We start from the raw sequence: 23,807 nt of genomic DNA, 5'->3' as shown, positions 1-23,807 counted from the left end.
ATTTTCTGTTTTCAGTACAAGAGCATTGCACAGGTAAATGAAGAAGCTGTGAAACAGATGGAATGTGCTCATGAATCTTTCAAGATTGAGGTATTATAGTACTTTGTACTGGAAACACTTGGTGGCTTTTTTATTTTTTACTCATATTCTTATTTCTTCCTTTACTAAAACTTGAGTTGACATATATAGGCTGAGAAAATGAAGAAATCTTTGGAAGTCGAACTTCTTCAGCTTAGAGAGAGGGTTGCTGAACTTGAAAATGAATCTATTTTAAAATCTCAAGAAATAGCTTCTGCTGCTAGATTGAAGGAAGAGGCTATTGCATCTTCCCTGGCAGATGTTAGAAATCTGAATGAAGAAAATGCTGCAAAAACGTGAGTTTCTTTCTTTTTTCTTTTTTCTTTTTTCATTCTCCAATGTTATCATGTAGTAACTCATAAAAAAGCTTTATTGTTTTCTGTAGGTCTAAGATTCTGGAAATGGAAATTCAGATATCCTATTTAAAAGAAGACTTGGAAAGGGAACAGCAAAAATGGCGTACTGCTCAAGCTAATTACGAAAGACAGGTTAGACATTATGTCCATTCTTATAATATGGTAATTGACAGATAAAAATCAAATATAGTTGCTACTTGGTTGCATTTTGCATGGACTATATTTTTAAAATTCAAAATGTGGTTGGATGTTTTTTTTTTTTTTTTTGGATAAATACCATTTTATTCTGTCTCTATTTATGCCAAGATGAGATATTATCATATCTAAAAGAAAAGTGGGTGATTTCTTTTAGAAGAGAAGTGGGGTAGGTCTGTTAAGTATTTAGAAGATCGAATTTGGGTGTTGAGGTTGGCAAATGGCATTTAAAAGGTTTGTTAGCAACCACTGTTGAAGATAATAATGCCGGTTTTGCGGTGAACTTTTAAAGATGATTTGATTCTCTTTTCAAAGAGGTTGAAGATAAGGATTTAATCAACAATCCTTCTTGGTTCTAAGAAAAAATCTTTTAGTGATCACTAAAAGGTGTTTGACCCATCTTCTTCAAGAACAAGATTGATCCCCACTTTTCTCTTTGTATTATTCACTCTTCAATTAATAATTTCATCGAAGTACCTTTGGAGAAGAATACTAAAGAACATTCGGAGAAGAATACTGAGGCGATTTTTAAGAGGATAATGGTAGTGTTAGTGGTATTACTTTTGACATTCACAAATATGATGGTGATCCAAGTTAGAGCGCTGATGAAAAGGTTTTCTTAGAGCTTGTGTTCCCCAAGGGTCATTCTTGAGATAGCTTGATTTTTTGGCCTCTGTCTATTGCTTTGGATATATGAGATCTTCTGTGCTGTTTAAAAAATTGGAGCCACTAGCCCTGAAATAAGACCTAAGGGTCAGTTTGACATGCAATCTGGATTATGTGTTATGTTTTAGGTTTCCAGATTTCTGCGTCAAATGAATTCAATGAATATTTGTTTTGCAAATTCGTTTTTAAAAACCTTTGTGCTATAGCATTTTAAATCTTTTCATCCTTCAATAAAAATTTCGTTTTTTGTTGGAAAGAAAATACTGTCCTCTTAGCGAACATCATTATTTAACTAATATTGAGAATAAATCTAAAGGTCTACTATAATTCAAGTCAATAAGCACTAAATAAATTAAGTTGGTGTGAAAATAAGTTAGTCTATAAATGACTAGATATGTAAAGGAGACGGATAAAACAACCTAATACATACATACATACATACATATTTGCATACATACATAATTATGTGTGTGCACGTGCTTATGTATGCATATATGAATACATATTGACACTCTTTTAGAGAGGGTAGCTGCTTGCTAAAGATAAGTTGAAAGTGATAACTTTTACCATGCCATTTTCCCTTTCATGTTTTCATGTTTTGTATTTGAAGTGATTACTTAATACTTTTTCCCCTTTACCAATGTTTGTCAAGAATGTTGAGGTCTTGCATGATCTGCTTAAATTTCATTAAGTAGCAGTCTTGGTAAGTTGGATATTCTTTTTAAATTTCGTTGTGAGCAAGCAGTTTATCACCGGACGACGGACCTATCTTTCCTTTGTATCAGGTTATTCTCCAGTCAGAGACGATTCAGGAGCTGACAAAAACATCACAAGCTTTGGCTTCTTTACAAGAGGAAGCAGCTGAGCTTCGTAAATTAGCTGATGCTTACAAAACAGAAAATGTAATGTTTCGTTTTGTACTTCTGGATGCTTAAAGAAAAGGCTTTTCCATAGTGATTTTTTGTTACCCCTTTATGGAATTTTGTTCAATTGTTTTCCAATTTAGTTGTAACATTTAAACCAGGGTGTGTGAGGATTTGGAGGCTTCCCTTTTAGTGTTACTGTGCAAATGCATGCACTCTTAACTATATCTTCCTGCATGACCGTGCGTGATGTCTTATGTAGGAAGAACTGAAGGCCAAGTGGGAAGGTGGGAAAGTAGCACTTGAGGATTTTAAGAATAAAGCTGACAAGGCATACAATGAACTCAATGAACAGGTCATTCCTAGATGTGTTTATGTTTGACGACGGTATTTTAATTCGAGAAGTTCTGCTATTAACCCAGTTAACTAACTAAAACAATTCAAAGAAAAATTACAAATTGTTACAGAAACTACAATTAGGCCCTATGTTCTTAAATTTTCCTGCATGTTGTCTATTTCTACATCGTAGAATATATATAGATAGCAAGAATTGTAGTTAATTTTTTCTTTTTAGTTTGCTTGTTTTTTCCTTTCACTTCCTAGGGCCGTTTGGTTTTGTGGGAAAAGAGGGTGGGAAAGGACATGAGGTTTAAATACCCTTACCCTTGTTTGTTTCAAGTTTTCCCTAGGCATCATTTTGGAGGGTTTGTTAAAACCCTTCCAAACTCATGGATTTTCTTTTTTCCCTTTCTTTATTACATTCTTTTCTATTTTTTTATTCTATTTTTTAAATTTTCATTTTCTTTACTTTTTTTTTCTTTTATTTTATATTTATTTATCTTTCTTACTATTTTACAATTTATTATTATTATTATTATTATCATATCATCATTTACTCCACTCTACATCGTATTTGATTTTTGAACTATAACATGTATAATTAATTATTCAATTGGATGACTATACTAATTATTTAACTTTGTATAATTTTATTAAAATCATTTATTTGAGAATAATTATTAATATTGATGGCTAAATCAACTCAAAAACCTAAAATTTAATGCATATTATTTATAATATACTTATTAATGGATGAAAATTAAATTAAAATTTAAGGCCATATTATTATTTTATTAATAAATTATTATAATGGTATAAGATTTATAAGTTTAAGTATTTACATTTAAAAGTTTATTTACTTTTATTAAAATCATTTATTTGAGTATAATTATTAAGATTTATTATAAAATAAACTTAAATTTTAGTATTTAAAATTATTTTAATAATCTGACTTGATTAAAGTAAAATAGTTAACAAAATCAAATAATATGATAAAATTGTTGAAAATACTTCATTTATATAAAATTGTAACAACATTTCCCATGCATTACCAAACAGATTCTCAATAATTCTATTTCCATAAATTCTTTTCCTCGGCATCATAAACAAGACCTCTTAAGGGTTTGTTTCCTTTGAACATTTTGTGGAAGTTATATGCACATGTGACATGCCCAGTTTGCTTATTTGTTCTATTGTATTCATTTTCTAGAATAAAATTCTGCATGCTAAACTTGAGGCATTCCACATTCGATTGGCGGAGAAAGATCAAAAGTTGGCTGGAGTTTCTTCCGAACTTAATACTGAGATGGTTGGGGATTCTGGTATGCAGAGTGTGGTTAGTTACCTCAGACGGACAAAAGAAATTGTAATGTTCCTTTTCCTTATTGGTATTCCCTTATTTTATTGTTAAAGCATCCCGTTGTGTTCTTATGTTTCATGCTACAGTGACACTGCAATGCTGCAGTTTTTTACTCCGGACTTCGGGATTATAATAAAGTGTTTTTCTCTTCCTGAATAATAATGATGTCAAATATCATTCTTCTGTGGTTTTGAATGTTTTGGGCCATTATTCTAATAAATTTCTGTAGTTCATAGATTGCGTAGAACTTTCTCAAGATCTGTCTGTCTGTTTACTCCACCTGAATCGCAAAATTTTGGTGATTGTATAGACCTTGCAGCATAAATCACTCATGTTCCTGTGTTGTCTCCTATATTCTGTTAATAGTTGATTGACAACATTTAAATATGCTAATATTATTGGTTATGTAAACAGGCTGAAGTAGAGATCTCCTTGCTAAAGAAGGACAAGTTGAGATTGCAGTCACAAGTAGGTTCCTTTGTTTTATGCACTAAAGACATCAATTTATTGTTTGCCTACAGCTTTCGAGTCGTTTATGCTGCATTTTGGTGTATGTGCATGCACTTGTAAAGAAGTGCATTCCTTGGTACTAAACTATAAAATATGGCAGGGTTGTGTTGAACTTTCCAATAAGTACAAACACTGTCAATATTTAATCGAATTCGTGCCTAGCTAGATAGACAAGACACTTGTCACTAGTTTGACGATTCAATTCTTGAGCTCACAATTGTTGAGCTCTAAAGAAGAAGAAAAAAGCTCAGTATTTACTAATTGTGTTGTTTTTATTCTTTTTCTTGCTTGTGGTGATTCCTTTTTCCATATAAGAATATAGTTTGGTTGACATCTCATGGCCTTAACGTACCACCCTTTCAAGAAATGTTTTCACTGAGTATCAGCTCTCCTATTGATTTAATAATTGGGAAATTGTCTTCGTTTGACGTGAACTAGATCTTTAGTTGTATTCCAAGTGCGGTTTAGTTAAATATCTCTGTTCTGTTAGTTACCCTGCATGTTGGCTGGTTATATAAATCCTGGTTGTTTGTTAAGTAGTTCATACTTGTTTACTGATTAGCTTAGTTGGTAAGTTGTGCTGTGTCTGCGTAATCACCAATTTTTTTATGTTCACCATACTTCATATAAGCTCTTTCATACCTTTTTGTTTTCTCATGCAGTTAGAAAGTGCTCTTAAAGCTGTGGAGAGTGCACAAACTTCACTTAATGCTGAGCGTCAAAGCTCAAAAGCATTATTGTTAACCGAGGAGGAAATTAAATCTTTGCAACTTCAGGTTAAATTTAATATCTTTCTTGGCTCATTCAGGAGCCCATTTTATGTTTTAAGGAAACTAGCGAACCATCAGAGGGATACAGTATCTGCTGCATTATTGTCTTCATCTTGTAGTATATGAAGGTTTACTTTTTTGCAGGTTAGGGAGATGAACTTGCTTCGTGAAAGCAATATCCAACTGCGAGAAGAGAATAAGCACAATTTTGAGGAATGCCAGGTACCTTTAGGATACATTATCACTCATAATTTCATCTCCTCGAGGTAACTTTTATTAATTAATAAATGCCTGATCACAGAAACTACGTGAAGAATTTAGAAAGGCTAAAAGTGAAACAGAGAACTTTGAGAGCATGCTGAAGATGAGACAAGTGGAGGTGGAAGCCTGCAAAATGGAGATTGAATCGCAGAAAGTGGAGAAGGCTCATCTTGAAAGCAGAGTCTCTGAGGTATTATTATATATGAAGATTGATTTTCTAGTTTTATCAAAACTTCTACATTTCTCTTCTCTGGATTCTATCCACAGCACATATATTTTATCGTTCCTTAGATGGATGTCCAAGTTCATTTCTGATTGGATTGTGTATGCAGTTGCTTGAAAAATCTAAGAATATAGATTATGAAGATTATAATCGTGTGAAGGATGATGTTCAAAGAATGCAGGTAACCACCTGTTCTCTCTTATTATAATGAGAACATCTTTATTTTTAATATATGTTACTTTTTTTCTTCTCTAGTCATAATAGAGGGGGTAGTCTTTGCTTTATGCTCAGGGTCCATCCCCTTTAATTTCCATGGAGGCTTTGCCCCTGCAAGGAGATTTTTTTTTTATAGACAATGAGTGTTTACTTATTATGTAAGTTGAAATTACAAAAAAGAGTAGAGTTCCTATTGATATTATTTCAAAAACCTTACAAATAGGAGGGCTCAATTTACACCAAGACAAAGCACTTCTTGTGATATATTTGTTTACTAATATTAATATTTAAATTGATGATGTTCTGGATTTGGTTGACACTAAAATCATTTCTGAAATTGACAAAACGTTTATTGATGCATGGGCTTCCACTTGGATATAAATAGAATGAGTTGGGGGGTTTGGTTGGCAGTGTCAATTTTGGGATTAGTTTTTTTGGGAGAACGAGCCATCTTGAAAGGTTATAATCAGTTTATTTTCTCTTTGATGTTGCATAATAAAGATTGGGTTTCAATCACTTTCTTTCAACTTTCTTGTACTAGATGGAGCTGAATGAGAAAGATGCAGAAATTGCAAAAATCAAAATGCTTATCACTGAAAGACAGGAATCGATATCTCAATTGGAGCAAGACCTTTCTAGTTGCAGATTTGAACTGAAGGAAAGGGAAAAGAAACTGAATGATGTTCAACATATTGAGGTACACAAGTTAAGTTCATTAGTTTTAGTTTTTGATTTATGATTTTTCTGTTTCTTTGAATCAAGATTTACACATTTTTCTAAAATCAAACAACTATGGTTTTGTCTTCATGTGGATATTTTTTGTGCATAGGCCAATCTGAGGACAGATATGGAGAAACAGAAGAAATTCTTTTCTCAGTTTAAGGTATCTCTTTGTTTAACTATTGCTGTTTAGCTCCTTAGACCATCATTCTAATCGTATTACAAATATACTGAACTCTACAATATTTGACATTGAGAAACTACTGGAATATTTGATATATTAAGTAGGCTTGAATCAAGGCATTTGAATTTACAACTTCTATATTTTTTTAATCAGAAATGATATTGATTTCATTAAGAGGAAGCAAAAGACCATTAAGAAAAGTAAGAAACCGGGGAATGCTAGGGGGGTGAGTGTACAAGTACAAGGTGCCCACCAAGTAAATTAACACATGATTCAAGCTTTTTGTTTTTTTTTTAAAAAATAAAAATTTACATCATAAGTAAGAGTGGAAATTTGAAAAAAAAAAAATGCTTTAACCACTGAGGTATGCTCACATCGACTATGCAATTTAAGATATCTTAAAATAAAATCATAACCATGCCTCAGTTATTGTTCCAATAAATACTTCTCAAACATGTCACTTGACTATGCATGTTTGATATAGCCACCCTGGACATTGATATAGTTATATGCACATAATTAAATATTTTGTCTATAGTATACAGCACTTGGTCTCTTGATGGAGTTCAAGTCACAAAGATTTTTGGAGTTTTTACAGTCTTGCATTAATTTCTAGAAATTGGAAGGCCTTTTTGTAATAGTTTTCCGTTTTGGGTAGGTGTTCTCTCCACCCTTGCCCCTAAGTTGTTGTTTGTGTTGATACGAAAACATATTTGTCTGTTTCATTTCAAAATATATATGCATATGCACATGGCTAACAAACTGCTTATTAAGTTGAATATACCTCATCTCATTGTCAAGTACAACTTTATTTGGTATTACTTTTTTGCATGCTATGTGTCACAATCACTCTTGTGGTAGCAGGACAGCAATTGTGCGACATTATTCTAATTTAGCGAACAAGTCAATCATGTGAAATTTGAACTTCGCGGACAATGTTGGCGTATGCTAGAGCCTCATGTCATGTTTGAGAGAAATGTTTTAGAAACGTGAGCAAGGAAATACATTAAAAACAATTTTAAAGAAAACAATGTTATAAGCTAAAAGCGAATAAGCAACAACGGTGACTCTAATAGCATATAAACCTGGGTAGGAAGAATTGACAACTAGTCACATTTCCTATAGTACATTTTGAGGCATTTTAGCCCCGGCGAGTGTAGACATGATTTTGATGACCGGTCATACACTCCCATATTGACACGTCCTGGACATGAAAGCAAGTAAAAGGTGGTTTGGAACGGGCTTGCGGCCATGGATAACACGTCCTGGACAAACATGACCTGAACATCTGACATGTGGTCACAGACAACACTCCTTGGGCTGGGCAACACTCCTTGGAGAAGCATGTGACACTATTCCCCCAACTTTCATTTGGGATTACTTTTCACATTCTCTATGAACATTAATAACACAAATTACATGTTAGTACACATAGTAACGTATCATACATTGGTGGTCAGGGCTTACTTTAAGAATATTTATCATCAAATAGAAGACGTAGACTCAACTCAATCATTCATCAAGAAGTCTACACGCATAAAATGATTATTCACTTGGAAAACGGAGTAATAGAACTTGAGTTTCTTTCGAAGGTGCACCTTACCAGATTCAATTGAGCAAGAAAAGAGTGGGAGTTTTAAACTCTCTGTGAGAAAGTGGAGTAATAGAACTTTAGTTTTAAAGTGTATGCCTGCCTAATGTGAGAACATTGACAATTACAGCCTCATCTTCGTTAGTTGGCTTACTAGAGGGGTTTATATAAGTTCCCAGCTGCTATCTTGTGGATTTATGGCAGCGCAATGTTTAATTTGAACCTGTAAGTTCGTAGGTATTCAGTTTAGAACTAGGATAAATTAGGAAGCTCGGTTTCATTTTGAAATCGTATTTACCTCCCAATTATTTTTTCTTAAAAAAAGTATAATAAAGCTTTTCGTTTTAGTTTATATCATTGAATAATGCAAAATAGTAATTTCAATGAGGATGCGGTCAAGCAATCTATTAATACAGTTCGGTTAGTTTATTCATATTATTCCTTATTGCAGCGAAAGCTTGAAATTGTCTCAAAGGAAAAGGATGAATTGGGCAAAGAAAATCAAGCTCTTTTGAGGCAGTTGGAAGACATTAAACAAGGTAGCCTAGTATTCTTCATTATTATGAATGAATCTGTGGAATTCTTGTTTGTTTTTAGATGTTGTCGATGGTGTTTGGACTTCAAATGATAAATTTTCATTTTGTTTTTAAGTGAATGTTTTCGGGAAAAGGTCCACTGGAGATTCAACTGGTGAGCAGACCATAGAAGAAAAGGACACTAAAATTCAGGTTGATTCATCACTTGCTGCTTGTATTCACCAGTTCCTTTCAATTTACATTTGTTTTTTAAATTTTTGCTCAGATACTTGAGAAACATCTGGAGCGGCTGAGAGAAGAACTAAAAAGAGAGAAGGAAGATAGTCGTACAGAGAAAAGCAGACGGTTGAAAATTGAGAAGGCAATAAAGGATTCTTATACTATCGTTGAGCAGGTTTCATAATCCCCTTTTTTGCATTTGTTTCATCTCTAGAATTTCAATAATACCTTTAAACTTTAACAGACGTTCAAAAATGGAAACAGCTAATACTTTGTTTCAAAAATATTGTTGAACTTTTAAAAGGGTTTCAAAAATACTGTTTAATTTTCAAAGTGTTTAAAAAATATCCTTGAGTTTTCAAAAGTTTCATTGATGCCCTTAAACCTTTAAAAACTTCAAAAGTACTTTTAAATTTTTTTAAAAAAATTCAAAAATACATTTACCGTTAATATCACGTTTAAAAATACTCATGAACTTTCAAAAGTAGATTAAAAAGTTTGGAGATAATCTATGAGGTGTCGATATCGTCCATACATTGATGCTAAGAATTTTTTTGAACTTTTTTTTTTTTTTTGTAAAGGTAAGTGGTGTTAATTCTACTTTTAAAATTTGATGTGTATTTTTTAAACACAGTACTAAGAGTTAAAAGGATGATATTTTTTAACTTTTTTAAAAAGGTAAAGGTATTAATGAGACTTTTTAAAGTTCAGGGGTATTTATTAAAAACTTAAGCATATTTTTTAAACAAACTACTAACGATTTCCATCCAAAACTAACGGTAAGGGTATTTCTTGCAATTTTTTGAAAGTTAAGGATATTATTGAAACTTTTGAAAGTTTAGGGGTATTCTTAAGAAAAAGTTCAAACTTTTGAGGTATTTTTATTAGTTTAGCCCAATTTGAATCATCAAATTCTTTTTGACAAAAGGTAATTTAGCTTCGCGAGTTTTGATAACAGGCCATCTTCAATAGAACATCGTGCCATCTGGCATATATTTGTGATATGGATTGTGGATCTTATGATGGAGTATCTGTGAATCTTTTTATTTATTTTTTCTCGTGAATCAATTCTAGCTTGATGTCAGATAGTGTCCTTCGGGGTCAGAGTTGTGGCAAAGTTCTGAATTGGCAGTGCCATAATAAACTCTTGGCCTACTTCAGTAAGAAATGAAAAATTTGAACCTGACTCGTTTTGAACTTTGAAGCCACCTGCCTAATAATTAAGTTTATGATGAGTATGTTTTTAAAATTTTTCCAAGATTTAGGACTTTGGGATTTAACTTGTCTGCCTTCCACAATACAATTGTCTTTATAAAGAACCAGAAACGAGAGCATGGTTATGCTTCTTCCTTTAATATAACTCTTTGAGTTGGAAAGATTCTGCAAATAATCTTGTCAACGGATCTCTTGGAAGTTAAATCAAACTTGCTTTGTCATTTTTCCTGTTTCCCGTGCATCCTAATAGGTCTGTCTTTACCTTCTTTTTATATAGGAAAAATCAAAGATCTTAAATGATTTGGAGAAGCATAAGGGAAACTTGAAGCAAGCTTCTGATGAACTTGAGAAGCTTAGACAATCTAAAAGCAATCTTTCGGAGGTAATGACTTGCTTATTCTAAATTTTGGTATATCATGCTTTGATCCCTTCCTGGGTTAACGTTGTTGGAATTTTTATATTGATTTGTTGAGATGTGTTGAATTAAGCTGATATGCCTCGAGAATCAATGTGAGTAGATAGATTGGTAAATTTCTACCAAAGCTTTCAATGAGATTCTTCTCTGGTTTCTTTTGAAACAATTAGCAAAAAGAGAAAATCTTGCATGGCACTCTGGGCTTTAGAATTATTATGAATTTGACAAAAGTTTTCATTCATTTTTTCTCTCTTTTAGCGTACCAACTGTTTAAATATTTTTGTTGATTGTTTACATGTGTGATTGTTTGTCATAGCAGGATGCTTTACCTCAGCCACTTTCAGGGATTGGCTTGGACGATCTTGCTTCTACCTACGTTTTAGCTGCTGAGAATTTTGAGAAGACTGTGCAGTCAGTTTTGACTGATCTTGGAGCTCAGAATGCTACTTCAGAGGTTTCTTTGGTCACAGATGCTTTGGTACAAAGTAGTACAGGTGCATTAGCGTAACATCTAATTTTTACGCTGTAACAGTTACAATTACTAGTTTTGCTTCTTCCCCATTTACGTGATATGAAAGCTCTAAATTTTGCAGGTCCTGATGTTCCTCTCCAAACGCCTGATGTTGCAGTGCCTGTGGCTCCTGTAACAACCAACTTTCCTGTCAAAATCCTAGAAGAACGGGAAAAGAAAGGTCAATTATCCAAGGCAAAAGTAGAAACGCGTAAAGCAGGGCGAAAGTTGGTTCGACCTCGTCTTGGAAAACCAGGAGGGTCTCTGGGTGATATAGACATGTCAACATCAGAATTACCAAACAGTGAAAGCAAGCGTGCAACTTCTGGAAAATCAGAAACTGAAAGTGAATCTACTACATCAGCCCATCAGCTGGCTCGCAAGCGTGTAGCGACAGCTTCTGAATTGCATGAACATGCAGTTATCCCTGGGGAGAGCATTACTGAAATGGCAGCTCCTGTCATGAAGAAGGCTAAAGGGTCAGATACCTTGGCTGATGACGTTGGTGGACCATCTTCTACCTCTCTGGAAAGTCTCAAAACTCAGTCGCCCTTGGAAGAAGTTCCTGATGTTTGTGAGTTTCCTCATGGTTCAAGTGAGGATGCAGCTGATGTTGAAAAAGAGGTTGAAATTGCAGGGGAGAAGGCTGATAGGCCAAAAGAACTATCATCTGATGGATCTATCAGCCATGAGGAGATACACACTGACAGGATGGATGAAAATCTGGATAAGCAGATTGTAGCGGTGTCAGATGATGGGTTAAAAGATCAAGCTGAACCAGACAACTGGCATCTAACTTCAGAGATTGGAAGCGAGAGAGAGGAAGGTGAGGTGGCCCCTGAAGTTATGGAACTGGAGGGTGCCAATAATGTTGAAAGCATTGAAATAGGGGACGATCATATTGAGCCAGTTGCAACGCCTGATGCCTCCCCATCTAGAGTTGATGATGATGCGATGGCTGTCACAGACATGGAGATTGGCGAGATAAACTCCCCTGAGATTCAAAATGAAGAAAAGAATGATGAGGGTGATGCAGCTGAGGAAACTTCCGAAATTTTAGATAAGCCAACTGATAGTAACCAGATTGATATGGAGAGTGATCAGGCTGTTGAAACCACCTCAGTAGCTACCGAGAACGTTTCGAGTACGCCGCCAGAAATAAATGATTCGAAACAAGGTAGCCCCATTGTTGCTAAACGGTCGTCTCCTGTCGGTAGTAGCACGTCTACTACAATAAATTTGCAAGAGCGAGCCAAGGAAAGAGCTATGCTGAGACAGGCTGGAGTTGTTTCTTCATTGGATAGACGCCCTGTGAGAGGATTGCGTGGCCGGGGTGGTCGGATAGAGCGAGGTGGCCGTGGTCAACGATCTGGACGGGGACCACCTGGGGAATCAGGTAGGAGTTAAGACTGCAATGCTAGATGATTGTATAGGAGCGAGCCAAGGTTTCAATTAGATTTCTATGTCTAAGCCCGTTTTTTTCTCTTTTGACAAATATCATTTAATTGTGTTTATATCACCTGCTTATGAAACGAACCGTTTATATAATTGCCATATCTTAAAGCATTATACTTGAAGCAGAGGTTTTAACTTGCAATTTTAAAATGCTATCTGTGCTGCAGCTAATCAAATTTTGTTTCAAGTTAGATGTATTTTTTACTTTGCTTTTAGATTAGTGTTTCTTGTGCATGAAAATAATTAATTTTCGAACATGTTAATTTATTTACGATTATGCAGAGAGCTGAGTAAATTACAATTGATAAAGTTATTTGATTCATCTTCCACATGAAATTTATCATTTCAACTTCAAATTAAATTTTAATTTTCATGTCAATGCTTAATGTCTTATAAAATATGTTAATACCAATTTGACCTATCAAACTAATTGTTCCCAATATGAGCATATCCTAGAGGGAGTTGTAATAATTTCCCAAATTTTGCTGTGTAAAGTACTTATTGTATAATAATTTGATGGTTTTCTTATTTATAGCAAAGTCACACAAAGAACACCCATATCACTTATGAATCATTCTTTTGACACAAAACCTACTTTGCATTAACCTTAGGAAGTGTTCATTGGAACATATAAATTAAAGATGTGGGATAATTTCTAGTTGATGGCCAAAATTTATCCCAAACCGACTTATCCATGCTAATTTTGAGGAAATTAAGTACACCATTAAAACTTAACCTACAAAAGATCATATAGTTATAGTTACGTGGAAAATCACTATTTATTAAAATTCATAGTTTTCAAAACCGTTTATAAGGTTAACTTTGACATATTAACTACCTTCATTTTTTACTCTTTCCCCTCCCTTGTTTCATTGTTCCCCATCTACCTCTTCACCTATACCGGGACATGTTGTCAAAATTGAGCGACAAGTAATTTTGCATAATTGATTTTATATGAAACCCGAACATGTTCTTTATCCTTGCCATTGGAATATTTCCCGTGATTTCGCGGTCAAAACCCCAAAAAGTCGGACAAAACAAATCCTTATTATAAGCGGTGAAAATAAAAAACGGATAAAAGAAAACTCATTTGGCGGTCAAAGTTGGAGCTCGGCCTGCGTCTCCGGCCGGACCAATCTTCACGATACGTATTCTTTAGGGTTTGCCACTCTGGTCTACTCTGGTGCTTCTTTCAATTTCTTCAGCGTCTTGGATAAAAGAAATGGCTAATCAATTGCACGGTTACAGCTCTGTCTACGGTGCGGGACCTGCCACTTCAACTGCCACTGCCACTGCCACTGCCACTGCCACTACACCTCTTCCCGCCGCATACTCGTCTTCCCGCTCCCTCTCCAACATCGTCTCCGGCCGTTACCTCGTGTCAGACTCGCTGGCCTCCGGTCTCTCCATTAAGCACTCTTTTATTGATCGTGGTACCACCATGTATTCGACCCAGAATGAAGCCCTTAGGTTATCCGCCGCCGACATTGTCCCAAGAACGTCGCATTCGGTCTCTCAACGTTCTTCTGACGGTAAGTTTTATTCGCTGTCTACTTGAATCTCTTGGAAAATCACTTTAGAAAATGACGTAAAATAATTAGTTGAGTACTTGGACATTAACTTAAAGTTTCACGAAAATGAGGCCGAATGAATTTGTTCACTTCTGCTTTCAGAAAACATCACTGATGGGATACTTACATGTTTTGATTCTTTTTCCTGCTTTCGCATGACCACCAATTGGCATTCGTGATCATGTGGCTTTGGTTTGGCTTCAGTGCTTCCATTCGTGCTGTTCGCTGTCTTTTTCTTTATTATATATGGGTGTTTATGTATTTTGTTATTAGTATTTTTCTTGTTTTTCTTTTCTTGTGGAACTTTACATATGATTTGTGGCCTAAATTTCCATGATGTTCGAGTCATTTTATTTTCTTCCATATCTTCGGCATATTGGACGAACAACAACCCAAACAATAGTTCAGTACCAAAACGGAGAAGATAGTAGTACTTATTCTCTTACTTTCTCTCTGTCATGGCTAGCTGGATTTCCATATGGTTTTCGTTGCAAAGTATTTTATATAGAAGCCATTTTCTTCTCTGGAGACTGGAACTATGGTATTATAAGTCTCAAGTGATTCATGCACGCCCCCTATGTCGTATGCATAATTTTATGTATGGGGTTCGACGTAATGGTTTGTTTTCATCCTGCTGCTGTACAACTAAGTTGCACCATAGCAGCATGAAGCAGCCTTAAATTGATAAGATCTTTCACGATTTTTATGTTTAATTCAAGTGTCAAAGGCCTTAAATTCTATGTGACTTCATCCAGACTGTTTATTTTCCTGTATATATTTTGAAAATGTTATATTTTACATAATCTACTATATTTAATTTCTAAATCTATACAGCCGAGATAGTAGTGCTAGAAATACTTATATAGTAACGTACATGTTTGTCTTTCTTGTACATATTTGTCTATTATGTACAATAGTGCTCTACGATCAGACTGTTTTGGGTTCCTATAACACTTTGGGGCAAAGTGAAGCCTGGTATACTTCAAATTCTTTAGCCAAGCGTCCTAGATTTGAAAGTACAAGCAATTTGCATGTATATCCACAGAGGCCAGGAGAGAAGGACTGTGCCCACTATATGCTCACAAGAACCTGTAAATTTGGAGATAGCTGCAAGTTTGACCATCCTATTTGGGTTCCTGAAGGTGGAATCCCAGATTGGAAAGAGGTGACTGTTTTCTGCTATCTTTCATACCTATAAAGATGAATTATGATCGTCAAAGAAACAAATACTTTATAGGCATATACATTAAAAGGTTTATCACATATGCTTAAAATTAAGAGTGAGTGATCTGGGGTTTGGTGTTAGTAATTTGAATGATATCTTGATTTTGTGCTGTATTCGATGACACCTTTTCTCTATGCTGTGTAGAAATATCATTTTTTTAAGCGGTTGATCTTTCCTTTTTGCTAGCTGAACTTATGATTTGGAAAATATATTCATGTAAATTATGATGCAGTGCTAGCTTTCTATTCATTGAATTGATGTGGGGGCAATGCAGTGAATTGAATATTTCAATTAATTCTTGAATTTGTAGTTCTTGAGTTGTATTTGGATAATTATTGGAAGCCATAATCCATGTACTTCTTTATGACTAGGAATACAGTTTAGGGGATTTTATTAGGTAGTCAGGTGTGATTAGCTTGAGTTTGAATTATTTTGAGATTTGGACTTATTACTCAGAAAATATAGATTTTTCATTAAGTTCTATGTTGAGAATTATTGTAAATTAGGAATATTGTAAAAAAAAAAAAAAAATTGAAAGTTCAAGTTATTCATGCTTTATTTATTTTTTCCCTTCAATTCTCCTTTTCTATTATCTAGGGGATTCAACATTATCGATATAATGCGTGGTTTATCCATTCATTTTATATTCTTTCCTTTTGATATATATATATAGATTGAAAGGAAACAATTTCATTGATGAATGGAGGATTTAATAGACTCTCAAACACCAAAAGATAAATTACATGAAGGACCTCTTAATAGAAATTTAAGAAGAAAGACTATAATTGTTAAACTGTCTAATATTTATATTAGACTTCCTATAGTTATACCTCCCTAGTTGTAAATTAGGAAGGTTTTTTTATAAACACCATGGGTGATACATCCCTTTTGTAAATTTTAATCATCAATGAAATTGTCTCTTATCAAAAACAAAAAAAGAAAAAAAAGAAAACTTGGACACTCCAAAATTTGACACGTATTGGACATTTCAACATGCCGATGTTGAGTATGTATTGGACACTGACACTCTTAATGCTTGTTGGACACGTATTGGAACACTTATTAGCTCAAGATGTGTTAGATAGTAGTTGTACAAAATCAATGTTATTCTATCATTGGTTAGAAAAATATTGAACACTTAGACTTTAAATAAATTTTGAAAGTGAATTGCTAACTTATTTATTTAAGCATATAAATTCATAAACTTATTGTCTTTGAATTTTCGTCTGGTATAAAAGTGAGATATATTGAAAAATGTATATTTTAACATGCGTGCCCTTGTCATATTTGTGTTATAGAATTTTAAAAATTGACATGTCACCATTTTCGTGTCGTGTCGTATTTGTGTCTTGCATCCACATCGTGTTTCTTAGCTTCAAGATATCCGAACAACTGACAAAAAGAAGCCTAAAATCCTTCAATTAAACAAAGAAAACTGAAGCATGAAGAAACAAGACTCCGAAACTCTTTGAGAGCTTGCTAACGGAAGCTGAACTGAAGGAACTGTTAGGAACCATTGGAAGGCTATTTTATCTATGTTATTCTTCTTTTCTAAGTTTTGAATGTTTGTTATCGGGGATGACTCAGTTACTGGTTTTAGGCTTGATTGTGGGATCCCATAATCTTTATTAAAGTTTGCTTCAGTGATTTCTATTGTCTTGTAGTTGGGACAATGTGTCGTACATCTTTAGCGTCTTTGTGCTCTGCCCAATTTCGTATTTCCAACTTTTATTTTTCTACGTTTTGCTGAATGAGTTTCAATGACGTATATGTGGACTCCCAATACTTATAGGGCGTTTTCATGAAACTCCAATCTTTTATCCATTTCACACCCTCATGTTCCTCGTTCTTTCTCTTAATCGCAAAAGGTTAGGATCTCCAAATCCTCTACGTTTATCTAGTTAGGGCTTCATTGGTATGTCATATGTAAATGTGCTTAGGGTATTTGGATCATGCTTCATGGGGTTGCCATTTTGCGCACTTGATATGGGATAGAGGTGCACAATAGATCTTATCCTTCGATGATGGAGGTGCTGTTTCACACTATTTTTGGGGCGAGGGGGGTCTTTTTGATATGCAGCTTTCTTTTCTATTTTGTGGAATATCTAGCTTTAGAGGAATTGAAGAATTTTTGGATGGCTTGAACACCTAGTTAGATTTCTGCATGGGACACCATTTTGGTGCCAAGTTTTGTCCTTTGCCAAGAATGAAATGAGTTGCACAATTGTTCCTAATAATAGATATGGTTAACGTTTCTAAGTATCTGTTTTCCAAATTCTTTTGCGCTTGTAGTCTTAAGGTAGCTTGTGCTTCTAATACCATTTTATATTGCTTTCTTTTCTATTTTGTGGAATATCTAGCTTTAGAGGAATTGAAGAATTTTTGGATGGCTTGAACACCTAGTTAGATTTCTGCATGGGACACCATTTTGGTGCCAAGTTTTGTCCTTTGCCAAGAATGAAATGAGTTGCACAATTGTTCCTAATAATAGATATGGTTAACGTTTCTAAGTATCTGTTTTCCAAATTCTTTTGCGCTTGTAGTCTTAAGGTAGCTTGTGCTTCTAATACCATTTTATATTGCTTTCTTTTCTATTTTGTGGAATATCTAGCTTTAGAGGAATTGAAGAATTTTTGGATGGCTTGAACACCTAGTTAGATTTCTGCATGGGACACCATTTTGGTGCCAAGTTTTGTCCTTTGCCAAGAATGAAATGAGTTGCACAATTGTTCCTAATAATAGATATGGTTAACGTTTCTAAGTATCTGTTTTCCAAATTCTTTTGCGCTTGTAGTCTTAAGGTAGCTTGTGCTTCTAATACCATTTTATATTGCTTTCTTTTCTATTTTGTGGAATATCTAGCTTTAGAGGAATTGAAGAATTTTTGGATGGCTTGAACACCTAGTTAGATTTCTGCATGGGACACCATTTTGGTGCCAAGTTTTGTCCTTTGCCAAGAATGAAATGAGTTGCACAATTGTTCCTAATAATAGATATGGTTAACGTTTCTAAGTATCTGTTTTCCAAATTCTTTTGCGCTTGTAGTCTTAAGGTAGCTTGTGCTTCTAATACCATTTTATATTGCTTTCTTTTCTATTTTGTGGAATATCTAGCTTTAGAGGAATTGAAGAATTTTTGGATGGCTTGAACACCTAGTTAGATTTCTGCATGGGACACCATTTTGGTGCCAAGTTTTGTCCTTTGCCAAGAATGAAATGAGTTGCACAATTGTTCCTAATAATAGATATGGTTAACGTTTCTAAGTATCTGTTTTCCAAATTCTTTTGCGCTTGTAGTCTTAAGGTAGCTTGTGCTTCTAATACCATTTTATATTGCTTTCTTTTCTATTTTGTGGAATATCTAGCTTTAGAGGAATTGAAGAATTTTTGGATGGCTTGAACACCTAGTTAGATTTCTGCATGGGACACCATTTTGGTGCCAAGTTTTGTCCTTTGCCAAGAATGAAATGAGTTGCACAATTGTTCCTAATAATAGATATGGTTAACGTTTCTAAGTATCTGTTTTCCAAATTCTTTTGCGCTTGTAGTCTTAAGGTAGCTTGTGCTTCTAATACCATTTTATATTGCTTTCTCCAATGGCTGTTTATCTCATCTATAATTTATTTAGGTCCCACAAATAACTAGTAGTGAAGATCTCCCAGAAAGACTTGGGGAGCCAGATTGTCCAGTGAGTTCTACTTTAAATATTTTATCCTTCACATCTTTTTATTTATTTATTATTTTTTTTTTTTGAAGTAATATGCACTTATATTTCTTACATTACTTCACGACCTTTTTGATTCCTGCAGTACTTTTTGAAAACTCAACGATGTAAATTTGGTTCAAGGTGCAAGTTCAATCACCCTAAAGATACGTCTGAATCTGTGGTAAGTTGTATGAACCTGATGTCTCCAAGCTTTATTCTTGTTTTGGGTACCTTTTTTTTTATTTCCTTTGTTGATATGTATTATGTTTTTACTATTTTCAGGGTGCTGAAAAATCTGATGTTTCATCCTTACCTGAGAGACCATCTGAGCCACTGTGTGCAGTAATATACACATACACACACATGCACACACATGTTCTTTACTAATATTTTAGGCGTACAAGTCGGGTATAGACATATTGTTTGATTTCTTCCCTTGCAGTTCTATGTTAAGACCGGAAATTGCAAATTTCGTGTTAACTGCAAGTTCCATCACCCAAAAGATATCCAAATTTTATCTGGGGAAGTTAATGGAAATAGCGAACAAACTTTGATCGAAGCTAATACAGAAGGAAGAATTGGAGACTTCAAGCTTGTTAAGCCTCCTGTTTCATTTTCTCCGGCACTAATACACAATTCTAAAGGACTTCCAATTAGACCGGTAATAAATTGGATTAAAATTGTAGAAGTTTAAATATTTATTTTCTTGTATCCCAGAGGATGTCAGTGTTTTTAATACTCTATTTCTTTTGTGTTGCCAGTTACTTCTCTTTCTGGAAATTATGGTTCAAGTCTTAATGGAAAATTCCTTCCTTAGTTTTGAATTGTTTTGCATTAGACAAGATCTAAATTTTACCAAACAACTTTCTTGTAACAGGGTGAAATGGATTGTCCATTCTACTTGAAAACGGGCAGGTATATGAGCACTAACAACTTATTTATGATAGTTCTGCTTAAGAAAATAATGATGAGTCTTATGTTTATTGGTTGTTACGTATCAGTTGCAAGTATGGTACCACTTGCCGCTACAGTCACCCTGACAGAAATGGTATGCGTGTAATCTTCTCATTTGCAGTTTTGAAACTTTGTAAGGTATGTAATGATCATTTAAAATATGCTTGGAAATTTTGGCAGCAATCAATCCATCTACTCCAGCAATGGTCTCAGCTGCTAATATGAATATTGGAATTTCTAATCCTTCTAATGCTATTTATCAAGCTGTTGATCCCAGATTGATTCAGCCACTGGTAAGTCCGTCTTAGTCTTGATGGACAGTGTTGATTTTATGGCCTTTGGCATAGTTATCAACTTTCTACTCAAGCGGCCCCTTGTTTTTACTTCTAAAAATTCCCAATTTGATGGTTGTGTTGTCTGATGTCATTTGGCCTTAATTTTCTAGATTCGTGTTCTTTTTTTGATAGGCTAGTTTCTGCTTGGATCCTTTTTGGGGCTGTTGTTTTTGGAGACATGTCTTTTGTTGGCTTTTTGGTTGGTCCGGTTGTGTTCATTCATTTTTCTCAATGAAAATTATAGTTTTTCAATTAGAAAGAAAGTTGATGTTCCATTAGGGTCTTATGCTAGCTTTTTTTTCACTGCAAGTTCATTTATTTATTGTTTGTTAATTAAACATGCATTTATGCGGTCAAGCCCTTGATTTCAGAGTAATGGTTTGATTTTAGTCTTTGAAAATAGAGAAAATAGAGAAAATATTTGTCCCTTGTCTAAGAACGTAAGCATGCAATTTTTTAATACTTCGTTACTATAACATCCTGTTTGAACTATTGAAGTTTATGAATCCTCTTGTAGTGAATAACTAACTCAAACTATTTTTCTTATGTTGCAGTTGGGATCCAGCTCAAGTATTTACCCTCGAAGACCTGGGCAGATAGAATGTGACGTGAGTATCTCTTCGCATCCCTCCCCTTCTCCAATAGGATTTTGGAGTTATGATATGATGATAGTATGTTGATGGCTGTCCCCCTCTCCTGATAGGTTCTTTAGGGAATCATGATGTTATGTTAGTATGAATCTCGAGGTGTTTACTATCCTTTGTAATTTTGGATTGTAGTTCGCTCTCTAATAAATAGAGGTCTCTTCCATTTATTTTAGAACAATTTGATTCATACTAAAGATTGGGGTTGAGACTTTTTGGAGGAAACTCTCCTTGGTCACTCTTAGGCTACACCAATTTGGTATCTGAGCCACTGCTCAGGCCAAAGTTGATTGTCACCAATGGAAAATCAAGAAACTCTTGACAATGTCACTCTCAAGAGGGAGCACACCTAATTACAAGGGGGAACCTTTTAGAGAGAAAATTTTCAAGAGTTGTCCAAGAATGAAGTACTACAATGTTAGGAGTACATTCTAGGACAAAAGCTTCTCTCTCGAATATGGAACTCGAAAAAGAAGGTGGAAGCCTATTCAAAAACACAATTTCTGCATCAATCAACAAGAAACGGATGATTGAACGGAAGAGCTTTGAGATATAATTTTTTACGGAACCAAACGGTTTTTTAGATGAGTTGGTGGTGAAATAATGCGGGATGTTTATGAGTGGGTTGTTCAATGAGAATCTGCAGGGACGACCACTGTGTTTATGTTCAGAACGATGAGTGGATTGGACGGTAGGCTGTGATTAGAAGAGAAGATGAAGCAATGGAGAAAGAATGGAAAGAGAAATCATTTTCTTTTATTTTTGTAATTTGAAAATCCATATTAGCGTTAAAAACGGAAAAAAAAAAATTGCACCATATTAGCGTTAACAATATGACTACAATATTTGGTGCTGAAAATGTTCTTACTTAACGTCATTGCTTGGGGTCTTATGATTATTTTATATTTTAGTATCTGGATTGGGTGCATTTCCTTCGTATGTTTGTTCTTTCCATTGTATTTGTTGCTTTTTTAAATTTGATACTTCTCAATGTAATTTTTCAATTGAATGAAAATGTCTATTTCAGGAAAAATGTTACATTTTTTATATTTTAGTTTTCTTGTTTGACTTATTTATACTTGATATATATAGATTCTTGTTTCACTTGTTAACTCAAATTTGTTGATTCAACATTACGTATTATTAAAAGGCACTCAATGTCATAAAAAAGTGCAAAAAAAATGGCACTCAGGTAATTATTTTTTTTTTCATTACTATACTTCGTATGTTATCTGTTACCTGGAGAAATGGCAGGTATTGGTGTTATTGTTATTAATTTTAGTTGTAAGTTTATTGTTTTGTTGATATGTTCTTTCGTTCCTAAATATTTGTTTTTGTAGTATTATATGAAGACTGGGGACTGTAAATTTGGGGAACGATGCAAATTTCACCACCCTATTGATCGGTCAGCACCAATGCAGGCTTCTCAACATAATGTGAAACTAACACTTGCTGGACTGCCAAGGAGGGAGGTATATATATCTAAATTAGCTGATTGTTTTTCTTATTTATTTGAAGAGAATTACATGTCAGTTTTATAAAAACAAGTTCTCTACTAGAATATTAGACAAAATCCTTTCATTGCCTCTTCTACGCCGTGGTGTTGTAAATGTTAATACAGTTATCCTCCTGATTTGTTTGTTAGTCTATGAATAAATTATTCTCTGAAAATAATGCTTCTGAGTTATTGCCTCAGAAGCACTCTTTTGGAACACACTCGTGATTTTCTCCTTATAGGACGAGCTCTCTTCTCCTGTTATGGACATTTTTCACTGTTGGGTATGTGAAAAAAAAAAAAAAAAAATGAACGAAAGGATTATTTATCACAAGATGACTTTCTACATTGAAAGTTATTTACCTGTTGAGTCATCTTATCTGGTTGAGATTATTTTATATGTAAACCAAGAGTATCTGAAATAATCCTTTTACTTGACAGGATGCCATAATTTGTCCATATTATCTCAAAACTGGTACCTGCAAGTATGGGTCTACTTGCAAATTTGACCACCCACCTCCTGGAGAAGTGATGGCAATGGTAGCAGTACAACTTGTTCCAGGGAAAGAAGGTGAAGAACGGATAGATGAACCAACCAGTTGATGAACAGAAGTATAATGTCGTCTTTCTCAACCATTGTAGCTTGTTTAAATAAACTGAAGTTGTGATTTCATAGTCAGTCCTGCATCAAATTTATTCCTTGTATTTGACAGACCAATACTTGTTATTCCCTCTCTACCCTTCTGTAATATCAATGCGCGCCTATGACTTTGACACGTGAATGTTTTGTTGGTTGTGTCCTATCTTCTTTCTTTACCCTTTTGTTTCATAATCTAAGGTTGGGAGATTCTTCTCAGCCTAAAACACCTTAAAAGAAATAAGCCCCTCAATGGATCATTCGAGGGACCTAATCACATTTGGTAATTACACAAAATTTTAAAATATTTATAAAACAATGACTTAATTTTAGGCTTGACGGGAACAAATCTTTTAAGTTAATTTTTTTTAAAATCTTTAAATATAATTTTAATGTTTTAACGCAACAAAAGTATAAAAATAAAAAAATATAAATAAATAAATACACATTAATTAACTCCTCGTATCTGGTTAAATAATTTGAGACTAAACACTCCATTGTCTCAAATGCCCTTAATGGTTTCAAGTTTTATTATTTTTTTAAAAAAAAACCAAATAT

The 23,807-nt window shown here is 34.2% G+C and overlaps 2 protein-coding genes across 5 annotated transcripts in view; both read left to right on the top strand.

The window, feature by feature from the left end:
• LOC111468397 (nuclear-pore anchor) overlaps positions 1–12,851 on the top strand; it is a 42,967-nt gene extending 30,116 nt beyond the window's left edge. For all 4 annotated transcript variants that reach the window (XM_023113606.1, XM_023113605.1, XM_023113603.1 and 1 more), the window contains exons 30-48: positions 16–90; positions 190–374; positions 464–566; positions 2,081–2,197; positions 2,421–2,513; positions 3,708–3,863; positions 4,272–4,325; positions 5,030–5,143; positions 5,282–5,359; positions 5,439–5,588; positions 5,731–5,802; positions 6,379–6,534; positions 6,667–6,720; positions 8,784–8,871; positions 8,984–9,060; positions 9,134–9,262; positions 10,580–10,684; positions 11,037–11,211; positions 11,311–12,851. In XM_023113606.1, the coding sequence (XP_022969374.1) occupies positions 16–90; positions 190–374; positions 464–566; positions 2,081–2,197; positions 2,421–2,513; positions 3,708–3,863; positions 4,272–4,325; positions 5,030–5,143; positions 5,282–5,359; positions 5,439–5,588; positions 5,731–5,802; positions 6,379–6,534; positions 6,667–6,720; positions 8,784–8,871; positions 8,984–9,060; positions 9,134–9,262; positions 10,580–10,684; positions 11,037–11,211; positions 11,311–12,635 (3,306 nt within the window). In that variant the 3' untranslated portion in view covers positions 12,636–12,851. The remainder of the gene's footprint in view (positions 1–15; positions 91–189; positions 375–463; positions 567–2,080; positions 2,198–2,420; positions 2,514–3,707; positions 3,864–4,271; positions 4,326–5,029; positions 5,144–5,281; positions 5,360–5,438; positions 5,589–5,730; positions 5,803–6,378; positions 6,535–6,666; positions 6,721–8,783; positions 8,872–8,983; positions 9,061–9,133; positions 9,263–10,579; positions 10,685–11,036; positions 11,212–11,310) is intronic.
• Positions 12,852–13,698: 847 nt separating this feature from the next.
• LOC111468399 (zinc finger CCCH domain-containing protein 37) lies at positions 13,699–23,394 on the top strand. Its single transcript, XM_023113609.1, has 12 exons — positions 13,699–14,215; positions 15,172–15,419; positions 19,107–19,166; positions 19,288–19,365; positions 19,467–19,526; positions 19,627–19,845; positions 20,062–20,099; positions 20,186–20,232; positions 20,319–20,431; positions 21,028–21,081; positions 22,458–22,589; positions 23,054–23,394. Exons 1-12 carry the CDS (start codon positions 13,906–13,908, stop codon positions 23,213–23,215), a joined length of 1,521 nt encoding a protein of 506 aa, XP_022969377.1. The 5' UTR covers positions 13,699–13,905; the 3' UTR covers positions 23,216–23,394.
• The last annotated feature ends 413 nt before the right edge of the window (positions 23,395–23,807 follow it).

This window comes from Cucurbita maxima, unplaced genomic scaffold (genome assembly GCF_002738345.1).
Source record: "Cucurbita maxima cultivar Rimu unplaced genomic scaffold, Cmax_1.0 Cma_Scf00036, whole genome shotgun sequence".
Taxonomy (NCBI): domain Eukaryota; kingdom Viridiplantae; phylum Streptophyta; class Magnoliopsida; order Cucurbitales; family Cucurbitaceae; genus Cucurbita; species Cucurbita maxima.
The sequence above is the reverse complement of the archived record's forward strand: the minus strand, read 5'-3'. Positions and strand labels throughout refer to the sequence as shown.

Excerpts from the sequence above, each read along its gene's own strand:
- LOC111468399 (XM_023113609.1), top strand. The coding sequence starts at position 13,906 with ATGGCTAATCAATTGCACGGTTACAGCTCTGTCTACGGTGCGGGACCT. Across the intron at positions 15,420-19,106 it reads GAATCCCAGATTGGAAAGAG|GTCCCACAAATAACTAGTAG; the intron begins GTGACTGTTTTC and ends TAATTTATTTAG. Across the intron at positions 20,432-21,027 it reads CCAGATTGATTCAGCCACTG|TTGGGATCCAGCTCAAGTAT; the intron begins GTAAGTCCGTCT and ends CTTATGTTGCAG.